General features: G+C 39.6%; 1 protein-coding gene across 1 annotated transcript in view; it reads right to left on the bottom strand.

The window, feature by feature from the left end:
• Nucleotides 1–18761, bottom strand: part of PATJ (PATJ crumbs cell polarity complex component) — a gene marked incomplete in the record, with an annotated part of 2990875 nt that overhangs the window by 134336 nt on the left and 2837778 nt on the right. The window contains 1 exon segment of the mRNA XM_044085542.1: nt 7971–8075. Within this exon segment, the coding sequence (XP_043941477.1) occupies nt 7971–8075 (105 nt within the window).

The raw sequence follows: 18761 nt of genomic DNA, 5'->3' as shown, positions 1-18761 counted from the left end.
CATAATTTAATCTCACTGGACATCCATATCCCGTCCTCACCCCCAGCCAAGGAAACCACGGTGAAGAAATTCTCAAAAGCAAACTTCACACTTCTCAAAACCGAGGTGGAATCCTTCAAAGCCCCCGGGCCAGTGGAAAATATGGCCCAAACTGCAGAATCCTTTACAAATGCATTCTATGGACACCTACAGGAATGCATGGATCATGCTATCCCAAATAAAACCAAGACTCACTCCTTGAAAGGCAGGAGACTTGTCTGGTGGACCCCATCCATAAATAAGCTATACAACAGAAGGAGGAAGCTACTACATGATAGAGCAAAATCCCAAAAAGGGAAGGCATCTCTGATCAGTACTAGCAAGAAACTACGATCCCTCATAAAATCATCTAAGGTCAGCTTCAAAGGAAAAATTGCATAAGACGCTAAAGATAATCATAAGGCCTTCTTTAATTATGTCAGGAACCTGGGTAGCAACTCCCAGATATGCTCTGAGTTAGTGCAAAATGACAAAAAATACACTGAACCCACAGACATTGCCAACATCCTGGCAGACAGGTTCAGTGCAAACTCCCCCCCCTTCCCCCCCAAATGAGCAAATGTCTATCCCAACAGAGTGTAGCCTCCAGACACCACAGATGCACAGGTGAGAGCTGCCCTCTCCAAAGCAAAAAACACAGCATCAGTGGGACAAGACGGTGTCCCGGGCTGTGTCTTACATGAGCTCCAAGAAGAACTGAACCCTCACATAAAGTCACTGTTCAATCTCAGCCTTACTACAGGATATATACCCAAGGAATGGCGTACAGCAACAGTGGTCCCACTCCACAAAGGTGCTGCCACAACGGACCCCGGAAACTATTGCCCTATAAGCCTGACTAGCCTGGTCTGCAAAGCTATGGAGCGTATCATCATGGAACTCATAAACAAAGACATTGGGAACCTCCAAACACTGGATCCTACCCAATTCGGCTTTGTTAAGGGCAGATCCTGCCTCTTGATCCTGGTTGACTTCTTTGAAACAGTCACCAAGGCCATAGATGAAGGGAAGGTAGTCCACACAGCCTACCTAGACCTCGCAAAAGCCTTTGACACAATACCCCACTCGGGCGTCATAAATAAGCTCACCAGCTTAAATATAAACCCCTACGACACAAGATGGGTTGCAAACTGGCTCAGGGATAGAACCCACATGGTCAGAATTGCAGGTGCCATGTCAGACTCTAAACCAGTTACAAGTGGCGTCCCACATGGCTCAGTCCTGGGACCTCTCTTGTTCGGTGTATATTTCTCTGAGGTACAGGCTAACACGGGAAGACTATGGCTGACCAAGTTCGCAGATGACTGCAAACTGGGTGCCATAATCGACTCACCGACTGACACAAGCATCCTCCAAAAGGGTCTCACAGAGACGGATAACTGGTGCCAGAGCCATGGCCTAAAGCTAAATGCCAAAAAGTGCAGAGTCATCCCCTTTGGGAAAAACAAAGTGCCCACAAATTACCACATAGGTGGTAATCCATTAAGTACGGAAGAAGTAATTAGGGATTTGGGGACCCAAGTAGATAGCAATCTCTCCTTTGACAATCACATTGCCAAAGTGGTTAGAAAGACCTTCTATATAGCCCACCTTATCACGAAAGGGTTCACATCTAGATCAAGAGAGGTCATTGTGCCCCTCTACTCATCACTTATCAGGCCCATAATTGAATAGAATGCCCCATTTGGGATGTACCTTACCCGACACCTGCAGCAACTGGAAAGACCCCAAAAGTACCTCACCAAGGGGATCAAGGGACTCAAACAGATGCCCTACACAGTTAGGCTAAAGAAACTCCAGCTCTACTCAGTTGCTTACCGCCTACTCAGAGGCGATCTGTGCCTGATGTATAAAGCCATGTCCAAACCAGAATTAATGGACATGCTCCACCTCAGGAACTCCAAATCCCTTAGAGCTACACGCTCCAGGGACTTAAACCTCAGCACAAAAATAAATAGGACATGCTGGAGGGACAGATTCATATCCCAGTGTCTCCCATCACTCTGGAACAAAATCCCAATCCATGTTAGGCAGAGCCCCTCAATGACCCTCTTCAAGAGAAATCTTGACGAGTGGATGGGAGATCGTAGGTTTACCCCTGGGATCTCTTTTGTGTCCCTACTAGACAGAGGCACAGTAAACTAACCTTAAAAGGGCTATCTTCTGTGACCTACTATACAGAGGCACAGTCAACTAATCTAAAAGGGTGGTGAAAGCCAAACACACTCTGGCTAGGCTTATAAATGCCCTAGGGCAGATAGCCTAGTATCAACCTATGAATCAGTGAACACTGGAGCTAAGGAGGTTTTCCCATTTCCCCATGTTTGTCCAATCATGGGGTTAGTATACATAAAGCAGCAGGATTGGGAAGGGTACAGGGACTTGTCCTCTTGCAAAAACACTGTTTTATGGACATGCCTTTAATTTCATTGGTATCACAGTGCAACAGAAAGGCTGATGATTAGACACTCCATTAACTAATGAGAATATAATATTAAACACATGTATGCATGTGCAATGTATATATAAAACACAATAATATGGTATACCTATTGCAGAAAAGATAAAACAGAACAGATTACGAAGGTTTGAACATGTGCAGAAAAGCAGAAGACAATCTGGTGAGGAAGATTTGGGACAGACAGGAAGAAGGTAAGAGGAAGCGAGGACATCCAGCAAAGAGGTGGATGGATTGTGTGAATGATGATCTGCGACAGTAAAGCTTGAGTGTTGAAGAAGGCAGGAGTGTGGCACTGAATCAAGAGAGTTGGCAACAGTTAACACGATACCCCAACCCCATGTAGAAAACATGGGAAAAAAGGGGATGATGATGATGAATATGGTATACCTATAACTACATCTCTCTCACTCTCTCTCTATACATATATATATATATATATATATATATATATATATATATATAAATAATATATATACAAACATGCATTTACCCACATTGCAATTTATATAATATGCAGTATAAAATGCGCGTGTGTGCATGTGTGTGTGCATAGATACACACACATAGGAGTCATTTGTTAGCTAGAACAGGCATAATACTGAACGTTCACTGATCAAACTTTCAGAACATCAAACTAGCTTTTTGCCAGGTGCCTGTATTTCTAGGATAAGAGAATTTTCCCTTTCCTCAATGTAGTGCGATCTTGCAGTTGGTATATAAAAGATGTAGAGGGTGGGGGGGTCAGACCTCCATATGTATAGCATAGAGAGGGGCATATTCCCCTACATAAAAAGCTATTTTTTCTTTTTTTTTTTCTTTTGAACATTTGGTTATTCAGTATTTTAATATAAATACAGAAATACACATACTATAAACATACTCACATTATATAGAACGTGCAATTTATAATCTCCTCCTGCAGTGGTTTATGCCTTTTGCCTGTTGACTTGTCAGGATAAGCTCTGGCTCACTCACAGCCACTAATATGATAAGGTGAACACTGAAAAATTGTGTGTGTGTGTGTGTGTGTGTGTGTGTGTGTGTATGTTTGTTATAAAAATTAAGGTTTTATATTTACCGACCACTCATATGAAACCTAGTTCTTCTATTACTATAGTAAATCATATCATTTAGTGATCTTAGATATACAACATGAATGATCTTGTACATTAATATCAGATCACCTCTCTACAGCCCGTCTCTAAAAGTATGCAATGATGATTTCCTATCATACACTTGACACAGAGGCAGTCAAGTCCAGTTGCGCATTTTTCACATTACAAAAGTCATAGTGTTGAAAACCGACATTACTGACTGTCCAAACTTAACCACCATATTTGACCAATATTAGTGCTTGTTCTCGGATCCAGAGCAGTAGGCAGTTTCTGTGTTTGCGTTGGATATGCCAGTATTCAGTATTCTGACTTTCACATAAAGGTTGTGGGAAGTGGTTGACTTGATTGCCTGTGTGTCATGTTTATGATAGGACACCTACAATGACAATATTCATAAATTTTCAACATATGGACAATGAGAAATTCCATAGATTGTCTGTGTATAAAATAACTCAGTGGTTTCAGCATATTTATATCATCACTAGTATACAAACAAAAAAAGCACTACACCTTAGTAACTGCTCTGAAAGTAGTAAAAATCAGCAGTAACACAGGAGCCTGCCTTTTAGTCACAGTTCTCAACACACACTTTTCATGATTACAATATATCTCTTCAAGTAATACAAACACTTTTTATGAAATGATAAATGAGACTCAACATTAAGTTCCCAAATCCTTATACAAACCCTACCGTTTTTCCACAAAGAACACTTGGCTTACCAAAACATATTATTTCACTTTTATTAAAGTCAAATTTTATTTCATTACTAATTTCACTACCCACAAATTTACATTATCCAGTAATTCTAAAAGTTGACCATTTATTTTAATTGGGTTACAGTACATGCTGTTTATTCTTATTTCCTGCTTCAGACATTAAAAATGAAAACAAAAGTGATATAAACTCCAAGACTAACCACTGTGAACTTCACATGTTATACATGGCTTTAAACATTTTCCTTGAGAACTGCAGCGAAGGCAAAGTGAAGGCTACTAACACCACACTCAGGAGTCCTCAGTGGAAGCTTCCACCATTCAGTCATCCAGGCAAGGGGCTACAAGAAGGGCTGTGCTACTACAGGATCTCAGCCAGTATGATCACCACCACCACCATCACAGTAAAGATACTAACAATGAATATGAGAGAAACCGGAAGCACCAACAGATCATAAAGCAGGAATTACCTTAACAACTCTCAGATGGTGTTGCACCAAACCTTACCTATCTTGTTTAGTGATTCCATTCAAAAGCCTCCCAGATAAAGCACCATCAGAGCCTAAAGACTGCTGACACTGAAACTTCACAGACCTGATGTGATGCTGAGCCTGTTTACATCCAGAATTACATGACTAAGCTCAACTTCTTGAGGACAGAGAACAGGTGAAAGAAAGACTTACTTCCCTGGTAGAAGAGTTTCTACTGTGCCTTGGCAATGGAGCTGAGTTACACTTCTTCAGCAGATCATTCAATGGCAAGTAAACAGTTAAAGCGGGGCCAAAAAAGGGAAGCCTGAGCAACTTCATCACATGTCCTCTTTCAAGGACATCCAGAGCTCAATTTCCAGTTTCAAAGGTCTAGTTACAACTTCTGGAAGCTAAATGAGACAAAGGTCTCTTAAGGAGGTTTACAGAAGGATTTAGAAGCAGCCTCACCTGGCACCTGATGGGGGGTGTGTGTGTGTGTGTGTGTGTGTGTGTGTGTGTGTGTGTGTGTGCATGTGTGTGTGCGTGTGTGTGCATGCTTATCTTGTTTTCTTCTCCTAAATGACTGAGAAGGTTTACAACAGAAAAAGTGGAAGTGATTAAACACACACACCTGATAGCAGAAAGGACCTTGAACGCTTCAAGAGTTTTATAATACTTTTCAAATAAAATTGTTGAATTTTCTTACATTTGAATAAATAGAGCCACATCTACAAAAGTGTCATGATGTGGAGAAGAGATACTAGATACATAAAGGCAAGGAAATTAGCCACTATCTATTTTGTTAACCAGGAGTGATCACTTGGACAAATTTAATTTTCAGTGTACGCCAAGGAAGAAATTTAAAAAAAAAAACAGTTACAAAAATGAATATGTAGTAGATAAAAGGGATCAGGAACCTCTGTTAGTTGCAGATTCCTATCAAAATTCATCAAACTGTACTTTATAAATGATACCTTTGTTTGCCACTGAATCAGACATCTAGTGCAGATGGAACAGCTGTTGTTGCACAGGCAGCTATTGACACATGCATGTTTTCTGCATACCCCATACTTTCACCATGTCAGTTCAACTTGTTATTCTACCAGGATATTACTTCAGTGCTATTTATTTTGTCTTTTTTCTGATTTAATTTATTTTTCATTACGGCATTTCTGCAATTAAGCATATGGTATTCAAGATTTGATAACAAACATGAAGTGGTTAAAACAGAAAATCCGACTCAGTCAGTGGCATGGCTAGAAGTAATGCATAGAGCACACTCTCAATGGATGTATTCAGAAGTATATGGTGAGGCACGGAACGTGGAAATGATGTGCAATTACAGGTGGCCAAATGAGTATGATACTTCTTTCAGACATTACTGTCAAAAGGCACGAGCAAGACAGACCCTGCATAATATGACAGGAAAAGGAACCTTCAGATGTTAATTACGTTACGGATTCTAAGCTTTAAAGTATACAATTTAAGTGTGTACAAGCCAATGTTGTCAATATTCTAAGGAGAAAAAAATTAAGCTATTAATGAATTCTTAAATGACAGTAGCCAAGTGCTGATTTATCATTTTTTATATTCTTTCATATTATACTGAATCCTTTAGATTTTATAGCCTTTCTGCATGGCTTGGATATATGGTGATGGCTGTAATATCAGGAATATACATGAGAACAGCAAAATGATAAGCTTTACCTAAATTTTATCTATTCATTGTTTGCATAATATAAGTCATTTCCTTAAGAAAACCAAGATGCTGAACTCCAGCTACAATTTGCATTAAATAGCTCAGTAAAATAGGGAGTTTGTGGGAAAATCTAATAAATTATTAATTAGATGCTAAGTTATGGTAGTCCATAATTGTCAAAACAATGGAATATGTTTATACAAGTTAATGTTGTGGGGGGGGGGGGGCACGTATTGCATGCCCACACTCCCAAATTCCTGACTTTCACACCTCATTCATCCCATGGGCTAACATTCCTTAATGGATTGTACAACAAAGAACTTCAAAATACCCAAGCATTCCTCAAAATTAACCTGCCATATGTGTATTAACTTATTTTTTAAATTTTATTAACATTTCAAATAAAGAAAAAAAAAAAACATTTCAACTTATTAATCACAATACTAAGTAACATCTTAAAATACAGCCATTAACTATTAAATCAGTTTACATTAAAGATGTTTAAAATAATTAAAGCCTAAGAAAGTCTGATTTAACATAACTGTCTGCAATCTATACAAGGTGCAGTATTTTCTTCCAAAAGATTCAAAGTTATTTAAGTAAGCTGAAAAATACATTAGCTTACCTCTCCCTCATTGCAAAGGCTACATCACAAATGGATCACTCCTGATACCCCTAAAACATCACAGCCAGTAGCCATCCCAAGGAACAGGTTCTGTACAATGCTGGCAGTTGTCAAGATTCAACTGGCTAATGAACCTTCAGACTAAGACAGCTGCACAGCAATCTAATCAGACTGACACATTTCAGAAAAGATGGTAGTGTTCTGGCTTATGAAAGATACAACTCCCATGTTTTAACATGCTATGAATAAACAAGTAAAGTGTCGTTTAACTTAGTATTTTACTCATATGCCATGTTTTAATGCAACAGACTATAAGAAGCTCTGGATTCTTACTTCTCAGAGGGTTCAAAAACATTTTTAGCACTTCTATACAGTAGGCTTTAGGTCATGTATTATTGGCAGTTCTGGACACAGCTATTTACACACTTCAACAAGACAGATATGTTATATAAAAATAAGATGAAGAGGATCGTATGCCTTCATTCAGTTTATCTGGGTTAAAAAGCTGTTACAGAGAATCTATCCTCTTTATTCATCATTTGCACTTTACTGAACACTGACCATTGTCTTTTTATGAATTCCTTTTTTAACACACTTCATTAACCCAAACTACCTGCATTTATTCACCAATGATATCCAAAACGAGCAGCTGTTGTAGCATGCTGCCCTTGTCTGGCATGTGTACACACAAATATGAGTGCATCTGCATGTGTGGTAATCTTTGGAAATAAAATAATCAGCCTTTCGCCTAAAAGCTTCATAATGTACATAAAGCAAGCATCCATCTCCCTCTGTGCAATGGCGACTTATCTGGATTTTGCAGCTGTAAAACCCATTATCACTGTACCTGCAGGATAATGCTGCCATAAGCGTTCTTCAGCAGATTGACTACATCAGCATGAGACAGGCCATTCAGGGATTGCCCATTAATAGAGACAATCCGATCACCAACCTAAGAGGAGGGAGATAAAAGGCAATTAGTGGCAATGAAAAATTAATTTTCATTGTACAGTCATGTCTAGTGTGACGTTGACAATGTAATCATACATTCATTTTATGCTTTCATGTGGTGTTTTACATTTAAAAAACACCTCAAACATACAAATATGGTCAAAGCTCACATCAGAGAAAAGTAGACAAAGTATACTATGAATGATTACAGGCACAAAAAGGGGATAACTATAAAGGGTAATAAAAAAAATTTCAAGAAATTCTTGTTTTACTATAGTTAGAATAAACTTTAATTCTAGAGAACAAAAATTATACTTTTTGCCTTAAGGTATTTTTTACTGCATTTATCGCCCCACAGTTAGACGTTGCACGTTCGATTCTCAGTTAGAGCATCTTCTGTGCATCGACATGCGTGAATGGGCGTTCCTTCGTTGAAGGCTGTATGTTAGGCCCAGCAAGCCAGCACGTAAAAATCTACTGCCAATCATTAGCGGACCGGAGTTCCGCTGTGGCGACCCCTAACCGGGAAAAGCCGAAAGACAGTTTATTTAACATTAATTACTTACAGGACAAAAATTAACACAAACTTCTTTGCATCATGATAAAATAGTCTGTTTTTTTCCTTCAATAAGTTTTACGCCTCACAGATAACATAAGATCACAGAGCGTAACAGGATTCCCATAGGCTGCCATTGCTATCTTCTACTGTACAGTTTATCTTCAGCAGTCAATCAAACCATGAAGGGGTATTGATAAACAAAGGCAAAACTAGTCAATGAAATGCTATGACACAGATATTATAGTACAAGTTTTCATACACACAGATGCTTATAATACTCTTTATAGAGAAGACCGGTTTGATCATGACATGACCAGCAGTAGGTTTTCTTGATCTATACAGTACTGTAGTATATATCTATAGGAAAAGAGCCAAGGCCATCTCTTCCTGTATCACTGTCATTGCTGAATTAGCCATCTTCAGGATAAAGAAACTAAATGCTTTAATAACTGACTCATAAGTGGCAAGTTGGATAGCAAACTGCCTGAAATACAGAACCTATACAGTGTGAGTTGTATGTGCTTCATCAGAATGCATGGAAGTGACCAATGTGCTCCTCAGGGCTTGGTGCTAGGACCTGTCCTTTTCATCCTTTACTTTTCAAATCTCCAAGAAGACAGTCAAGACCCCCTAGCTAACAAAATCTGTAAAAGACTGCAAGAATATTGTTGTTAACTCACCCTCTGACATCCAAACCCTTCCAGCATGAATTCTCTCCTTGGCAAACTCTTGATGTACTAAAAATAGCTCAAACTAAATGTTAAAAAGTGTAATATCTTTACTTTTAGAAGATAATTAGTCTCCTCAAACTGTAAAGTCAACAAACCACTACATGAAAATGTATTCAGGGGTCTAGGAATTTGGGTTGATAATTCCCTCTCTTCTGACCACCAAATGGCAATGTGTGTCAGAAAATCCTTTTATTTAACACAGCTAATTGCAAAATGAATATCTTCAAGGTATAAAGAGGTAATTACTCCCCTAAATTCACTACTGATCAGACCAGTCATTGAACACAGTGTTTCCTTGGGATGTACCTCACTGAACATATCAAACAATTAAAAAGGACCCAAACAATCATAATTCTAAGTCCCTCAGTTATCAAAAGAGGCTGGAAGCTTTATCTCATTATTCAGTGTATTCCAGACTTTTGAGAGGAGATATCTGTCTCACATACTGTATTATTAGAGACCCAGCTGTCCTGCATCTCCCACACCTCTGCAAGTCCAGTGGCTCCACCAGTACTAAAACAAGGACTTAAACCTGCATCAGCAGATAAATAAAACATGTTGGTGGGACAAGTTTATAACCCGGTGCCTTCCATAACTCTGGAATACCTTCCCCTGCATGTTAAGAAGAGAGAATCATTGTCTGCCTTTAAATATAACCTACTGACTGGATGCATATTCACAAATAATTTAGTCTGGGATTCAGCTGGTATGGCTGTCCTGGACAAAAGAAGAATGGCCTAAAGTTGTGTATTGGCAAGACGTAAACAGTCACAAAACTCTATGGCCTTGGAATATCTATGAATCTTTGAAACAAATGAAGAAAAAAAAATGTTACTTAAAAGTCTGCACATTCTGAAAGATCATTTCTTCTCCTAATGTCAAACAGATGCAAACTGGATGACTGCTTATAAGCTAAATATAGAAAGAAGATGCATTTAAAACTGAAGCACAACATCTCATTATCACACATACATTAGTGTTATTACATAAAGCTTCTGGTGATATGTCATCTGGGAAATGAAATAAGCTCTATGCACATGGACAGGAACAAAGCAAACCCTCGGTTTCCAGAACTGACAAGAGATTGTCAACAGTCATGATATATGGGAAGACAGTGGAATCATACAAAAAATGCAGAGTATCAGACTATCAGTAACTAATGAATGTGTACATTACTGCCAGAAGGCGAAGTGTGACAGAAGCCTGCATAGTCTGCTGCTGTGGAACTGATCATCAGGATTACTTGGCAGTGGGTAGTTTGGGCTTGGGCAGGCAGGGTGGGCAAAGTGGTGCAACACAGATTTTTTCACAGTCTTAAACAACAATTGTGTACAAGCATTTTGAGGACAATAATGTATGTGAACAGTTAACTCATTAGCAGATGCTCAAAAGGGCCCTCTACATTTGGGTAACATTTAGGACCTCTTTCCACAGCACCTTTTGCTTAGCATAGTTCTTTCACTCTCAAGCTTCTGTGTTTAATGCACATATACCCCCCACCCAAAGTATATCATAATACCATGCACTGAATCTGGGAAGGTGCACAGTTCCATGTGCTACACCTTCACTGTCATGGAACCTGAGTGAACTGCACTTGAAAAAGATAAAGAATCAATGGATGAAAAATGATGACAAACTTGTCATACCAAGCTATATGCCAGCAAGATGGGTGGAGGCACCATCTGTTTACAGCAGAATAATGGGAGGATGAAAGACAGACAATATAGACGGCCCTGTTGAAGAAAGTACAGTTGTATATGGCCTTACCAAAACAGTAGATGTCCTACTTCTCACTCTTCAGTATTCTTTACAACTCAGATATCCTGCCTTGGATAACCAAACATCCAGACAGCATACCAAGTCTTTACATCTTCCAGGCACTGTACGTCAGATATATGTCTTACATACAAGGCGTAAGGTCCATATGTGATGTATAAGCACCTAATTCACAGAACTGAAGTGGCCCAGAAGAACCAACACAACCCAAGAAGAAAGCAAGAACCAATGAGGAAGGAGAAGGAGAGAAGGAGAGGGGCAAAAGGAAAATAAGAAAAAAACCTCAGCCAGAAGGAAGGAAACAAAGAACTACAGGGAGAAGGAAGGAGGGGCAGAATAATGCAACAGTGAGAAATAGGACATGGATTGCTATAAGATCTTACACAACTGTGCTATGTCCTTTCTTATCACTGTTGCACTATTCTTTACAACTGGGAGAGTACAAAAGCTACTGGGGAGGATGGGAGGAGGAAGCCACAGAGAAGCCCTTCACTTATGAAGGATGGTCACAGCAAATCCCACCCTGGCCATAGACATAACATCCAACTTGCAATGTTTAGTACAGGTATGTAGAAAAGACCAAGTAGCAGCTTTCAAAATTGACCTAGTATGCAGAACCTTTAAAAAAAGTACCAGAAGAGGAAACTACCCTGATAGAAGGAGCACAAACAGATGAAGAAAGCTGCTTGCCATGACAGGAATAACAAAAAGAAATGGCCTTCGTGGTCCAACAGGAGATGATTTATTTGGAAACCACTAAATCCAATTTCTTAGCATAAAAAGAAGTAAAAGTTGTTTAGCCTCCCTGATATCTTTTGCCTTGTCCAGGTAATATCTGAGCTGTCTATATAAATCTAAGGTGTGAAGAATCCCCTCACTAGTATTCTGTGTAGATGGAGAAAAAAGAAGGAAGATGAATTGTTTGATTTAAGGAAAAATTAATCACCTTGGGCATAAAAGAGGGACTGGTACAAAGAAAGACCCTGTTAATGTGAAAAAAACAAAAAAAGGTGGAACTGCCATGAGTACCTGAAGTTCAGAGACTCTCGTAGCAGAATTAAGTGCCACAAACAGTACAGTCTTCTAAGTACAGTCCAGCAAGGAAGAGGAAACTGATTTAATTTCTCAAGAACAAAACTGAGGTCCCAAGGTGGAGGAGGAATAGGCTTTCTTGGGGGCCTAATATGAAGGACACCTTTCAAAAATTATTTGATTTCAAAACAAGAAGCAAGGAGTGGATTTAAAGGCAGATAAGCAGAAATGGCTGACAATGAGTTTTAACACACAATGCTAAACCAAAAGTAAGCAACTCATATAAATAAAAAGGAACGTAGGAATGCTTACAGAAAAAGGGTCCAGGTCATGCTTGAGATACCAAACAGAAAATCTCTTCCATTTAGTGACACGTGATTTTCTAGCCTCCTGCAAAACCATAAGCACACCCTCAGAAAATTGGTGTTGAAAGGGAATTAAAACCTTATCACCCAGGGAGTTCAAATGAAGAGTGGGCAAATGAGGGTGAATGAGAGATCGCTTGACCTATGTGAGAAGATCCATCCTGTGATGTAACTTGTTATGACTGCCACTAGCCAAATGAATTAGAAGGGGGGAACTAGTGCTGTCTGGGGCAAAAGGGAGTCACCAGTAAGATTTTGGTCCTGTCCCACATGATCTTGTGCAGGACTTTTGGTAGCAGAGGAAGAGAGGGATAGTCATGCAGATACATCTCCTCAGAGGAAAAATACATGGCATACACTTTCCAAGCCAGAGGATTTGGCACTCTGGAACAGAACTTAGGAGCTTGTCTGTGCAGAGAGAAAGCAAAAAATATCTACTTGAGGAGTACCCCACCAATGTATAATGTCCAAGAATATCTCCATGTGAAGCATCCATTCATGAAGATCTGTCCTTGACCTGCTCAAAGCATCTGACACAAAACTGTGCTCTGAGGGAATGTAAACCACCTGAAGAAACAATTGATAGTGGACTGTAAAATATGAAGCCTGACGAGACAGCTTGCAAAGAAGGTATTACTTTGTGCCTCCTTGCTTGTTGAAGTCCCACATGACTGTGATATTGTCTGAGAAAATCCTTAGAGCACCTGGGACCCAAACTGAGTGGAAAGCCTGAACAACCAGAATCAGAGTTCTATCTCCTTGATGTTGCTATGGTGTGCCAGTTGCTACGCAGACCCAAATCATTGGACCTTGAAGTTGTTGGGGAAGGCTCCCAAACCCTTGTTGGAAGCATCTGTGTACAACTTGTGAGTGGGAAGAGGAACTTGAAAAAGAATACTTGGATTAAGTGAAATCAGGTGAATCCACTGGAACTCAAGTTTGAGAAAAAGCAAGAGAGGAACAAGAAAATGAAGAAGATGGCAGTGCTGAAGAAAACAGTCTTGAGATACTACTGAAATTTCCTCACATGGAGTTTGGCAAAGGGAACCATGGGAATGGTGAATACCATGAACTCCAGAGCTCAAAGGAATTCTCTTACCAGAAGGACTGGAACAGGAAGAACAGACCGAAAATAGGCAGTAAAGGATGGGACTGCAGGAGGAGGAGGAGGAGGTACTGGTCTGAAGCATGCACTCCAGAAACACTTGGTCCTGATAAGTAGCCAGCAAAGACATTTTGAGATTTAGAGTGAACCCCACATTGCAGAAAAGCAGCAGAGTAAAGTGTAGATCCTGAAGAAATAGCTCCTGAGTGGAGGCCTGAATCAAGAGAACTTCTAGATAAGGGAAGATTTGAATTCCCTGAAGTCTGCAAAAGGCTACCCCTCAGAGATGTAGAAAGACTGAAAGGCAAAGCGGATAACTGATAATATAAGGAGGAAACACAGAAATGCAAAAACTTCCTGAAGAGAGAATGCATAGAACTGTGGAGTCAAGCATCCTTTAAATCTATGGACACCAGAAAAGCTTGGAGAAACAACAGAGGGAAAAGCATCTGGACAGTTAACATTCTTATGACAGGAACCTTTTGAAAGGTGTTAAGAAAGCAGAGCTCCAGAATGGGCTTCCAAGGCCCCCCTTCCTGGGAATCAAAAACATCCTGGAGTTAAATCATGTGTCCTGCTGGGAAGGATAGACTGGCTGAATGGTGCCCTATACTAAAAGATCATGAAGGAAGGACCAAAGGAAAATGAGGAAGCTGTCAAGCAGGAGGTTGAGAAAGGCCAGAGTATGGAGGAAGGGACTTCCAAACCATAAAATAACCATGTTGAATAACGTAAAGTACCCAAGAGTCCGTGGTTACCTGTTGCCAGACAGGAAAAGACAGAGACAGCCTGAGGGACAGAGGGATCTGGCCAATCGGCAGAAATGGTTGAATGTCAAATGGAAGCAGACTTGTCAGGGACAGAAAGTTTTTCACTCTTAGAATCCTGAGCAGGCTTGTCAGAAAAAAACTTTCTTGGAAGATTGCTTGCCCCTGGAAGGCTGCCTTGGCTGCTTACAGACAAAAGGAGACTAAGACGGATAATTTCTTGGTAACTTAGGAACTGAAGAAAGGGATGGAGATCAGCTTCAGATCCTATATAACTTTACCCTTATGCTGTAGGATGTAAAAAGCTCAGCAGCAGCAGTGACAGCTCAGCAGCAGCAGTGACAAAGAGATGCTGGTCATCTAAGGGAGAATCTAGTAATTTGGCCTTGATGTCATCATGCAGAGGTGTAAGTATAGCAAAGAATATCTTCTCATTACAGACCCTTTTGCAGCTCTCCTAGAGGATGCATGTGTAGCATCATAACTGTATTTAATCAAATGATGGACCACCTGAAAAGCAGAACTCCAAATGGAAAAGGCAGAAGACTTTTCCTCAGAATCAGGCATATCAGTCAGAATGCCCTAAGAGCAGAAAGAAGAGCCAGTACATACCTAGTCATACGGGTCTGGTAGTTAATGGCTATGACAGCTAAGGTAGCAAAAGTATATACTTTTTCCCCATACCTTTCCATAGTATGGTTGTCCTTATCAGAAGGTAAAAGTTTAGAGACGGAGCAGTAATTTAGATGGTTTGTCAGTGTCCAGGGAATTCACAGAAAGGTCAGAAGAAGGACATTTATATAAAAACATTTGAGCTTCAGGGACATTTTAGAACTATCATGCTTCTTAGGAACAGGAGGCTTGGAATCACAGGCCTGATAAGTCAAAGAGAAAGTGTCCAAAAGAGCATCCAGTACTGGAAAACTGCAGAAAGCCTTGGTGAATCTATTTGCAAGAGCTCATAGTACCTCTTTTGAATGTCAGAAATCTAGGAACAATCCCATTTAAAATGTTCTGTCATACTATGATATTATCTCCAAAGGATAATTTCTCCATAGCAGAATCAGGAGAAAGTGAATATTCTTCTTCAGATCCCAGGGCAGAGGAGAGCAGATTTAAGAAGAGAAAGCCAATGACTCTTCACCAAAGTCCAAATCTATCTCTTCCTCATATGAATCAAATTCCTTATGATGTTTTGCAGGAGTAGAGGACCAGGGAACAGAAGCAGAGACAGACAAGCCTTCAGGGTGTTTTTAAGCCATAACGCTATTAAAAGGCCCCTGACTAAAGTCCTGCCATGTTTTTGTGTGGATCATTAGCCACAGGGACTGCACATATGTTTTTCTGCTTATTTTTAAGGGAACATCAGCCCTAACAAATCTATGGGTTTCAGACCCCTGCCTAGATTCAATGAGGGTATCAGGAATCTCCTCCCTAACAAGAATTTTGGGAATTCCCCCTAGGCCCCTCTGATCTAATCATCCAGGGTTCCCCCTCCTCATCTGCAGCAGATGTAGGCACAGCCACAATGGACATGCAGGTAGGCAGCACCATGTCAGCCTCCAACTGGGTTGCAACAGATTTACCTGATGCCGGCACTGGAAAGTCCTCAGGTTTATCATCCAATACAATGAAGATGTCCGGCAGAGGCTGGATAGCAGCAGATTCAAGGCTCACCTTCTTAGCTTTTTCCTTTAGTAGCAGCTGAATGTCAGGGTGGGTGGATTCAAAGGCCATGGTACCCTGAGCAAAATGTTTTAAATGCTGGTTCTCCAAGTAAATGGAGAGGGGATGACAAACAGCTGTGTAGTGTACTGGGGACAAATGCTTGAATGATCTCACACTGAATATGGTCATGTGCAGCATCCAGACAAAAAAGGCACTTCTCATGTCTATCCTTATGGGTAATCCATCTCCCACACTCACATTTTGCCCACTTTTTTAATTTCATCAAAATTTTTTGGGTTTCTAATACCATGATGGGAATGGACCCCATTCCTAAGACAAAGTAGGATTAAAGTTAATGAAATTAGTATTGTTTCAATCTTTGATGTCAGCCAAAAGTGTTCTTCACAGCACCCGCAATGTGCCCAATAATGACTCCTCTTGCAATTCGTACAGAGTTACATGTATTGGTAATATATCTAAATGCGATCGTAGATTCTTTTTATATGACCCATTGCTCCTACTACTACTGGGACTGTCTGGGTATCTTTCTTCCACATTGCTCGTTTCTGTCTGCAAATCTTGATATTTTATGACTTTGTGTCTCTCTGTACACAAGACACTATAGTCACTGGGTGTACTGATATCAATGCTACTTTTGTCTTCTTTTCATGGACCACTACATCTGGTTTTCTAGCACCTATCTTTTGAACTGTTGGTAATGGATGATCTCATGTGATGCAAACTTCACCATTTTCTATAACGCTTTGTAGTTCATTTTTCCAGTGTTTTTCCAGTACCATACTGTTTGCACAATCCCCAGTGCAACAGTCTTGCTACATTACTGTACTTTCAGTATAGAATCCTTCTGCCATTAATATGTCACAACCAGCAACAAACTGTGTGACGGTTTTCAATTCTATTTTACAAAACCTACATTTGTCTTTTTTCCCACATGTTCAATGGACTTTGCAAATCAATGTGTACATAGCCCACTATCTCTGGCCACCAATATTAACCTTTCAAAGATGTTAATACTTTCAGACATAAGTTAGGTACTGCATCTGGACCTAGAGTTTTCCAACTGGAGGCTTTTCTTAACTTTATCTCAATCTTTCTGGTCTTTACTTCATCCCATTTCATATCCTGTACCTTTGAACAACTTATTTTGTCTTTTACTTCTTCTAGCCATTTAGCATCTTTGTTACGTTCCACAGGATCTTCATAGATATTTCTCCAAAATGCATCTATTTCTTCTTTTGTGGGTGGTCTTTCAGTTACTTTTACATCGTTTCCCAATTCTCTATAGAACTTTTTAGGGTCATCAATAAATTGCTTACTTTGTACTTTTCCTTTATATTTATCTCTGTATTTTCTAAGTTGTTCTGCCTGTGCTGAGACTTTTAGTTTATTATTTGCAATAGTGCAAGACAGATCCTGATCCGTTATAATACTGCGCACTGCTTTTATCATGTTTATCTTTCTGAGTACTTTTGTTGATCTATTCCCTCTTCTATACTCTTCTAATGGTGACAATTCTTATCTTAATTGGTTTATAGTTTTCTCTATATGATACTTCCATGATGGTATTCGATTTCTTCCCTTCCTTTCTCTTACTACCCTGTGTTGTTGTGGTAGAATTTTATCCGTTATTAATTTAGCTGCACAGTAATATATCCTGTTTACTTCTGTCATAAAGCACATATCTCTATGGGCAATCCTAATTACTGTATTCATTTGTTTTACCAAACTTCTGACTTTTTCGGTTTTACTGACCTTCTGCAGTCTATTTTTTTCATTGATCTTAATATGTCTATCTCTATTAATCAAGCAACTCTTCTCTTAGCTCATTTTCTTCTAAACTAAGGGCACATTTTTTGTCCTCCATTTCCTGCAGGTATTCTATACAAAGTTCTATAGCATCTTCCAGTGTCATATTCTCCAATTTCACCATGTATCATTCATTGCATTGTCATATGGGAACTCATTGGCCTATCACTCCTAAACATTGACTGCATCAAAGTTGCAACAGTTTCCTATTCCTTTCTTTGCTGTCCAGCTTCGAGTAAACTGTCGCTTTCGTGTTAGGACATGAATAAATTAATCTTTGTGGGTTCTGTTCAAGCAGCTTTATTATATGCAAACACATTGCTATTGTTGACTATAGACTGTAACTTAACTTATATACAATTAATGACTATGATCATGCATGCTCACTCCCTAGTGGCTCTTTCAAAATGGCACTAAGGTTGTGCACGTGTGCGAGTTATAAACGTGCACGTACAGTCTTGCATGCTTCTTAAAGATACAAGCACACACACTTTACACTCTGATCTACATCCTCCCTCTGAGAAATAGACCATACAATTGTTACGAGACTGGCATGTAGAAATCACAGATAATCTACAGACATGCATTATACAATGTTAAACATATAGGTATGAACAACCAAGTCCACGTTGCTGCGTATTTCACATGTAGTTTAGACAGTCATATCGTGTGACATAAAACTGAGAATTAGTTTTAGCAACTGGGACAGTTTCTGCGAAATGGTTAACCAGTTCAATGTTCAAATCACTTTCTGGAACAGAATCAGACTTTTGAACACATTCTAGTCTGGAAACAGTGTCTGACTCATTCTTTGATTTAGAGTTTGCATCACAGATACAATGTTGTGATTGCAATGA

Source organism: Protopterus annectens, chromosome 10.part0, assembly GCF_019279795.1.
Source record: "Protopterus annectens isolate FY-2018-M chromosome 10.part0, PAN1.0, whole genome shotgun sequence".
Taxonomy (NCBI): domain Eukaryota; kingdom Metazoa; phylum Chordata; order Ceratodontiformes; family Protopteridae; genus Protopterus; species Protopterus annectens.
This window is presented reverse-complemented; position numbering and strand designations above follow the sequence as displayed.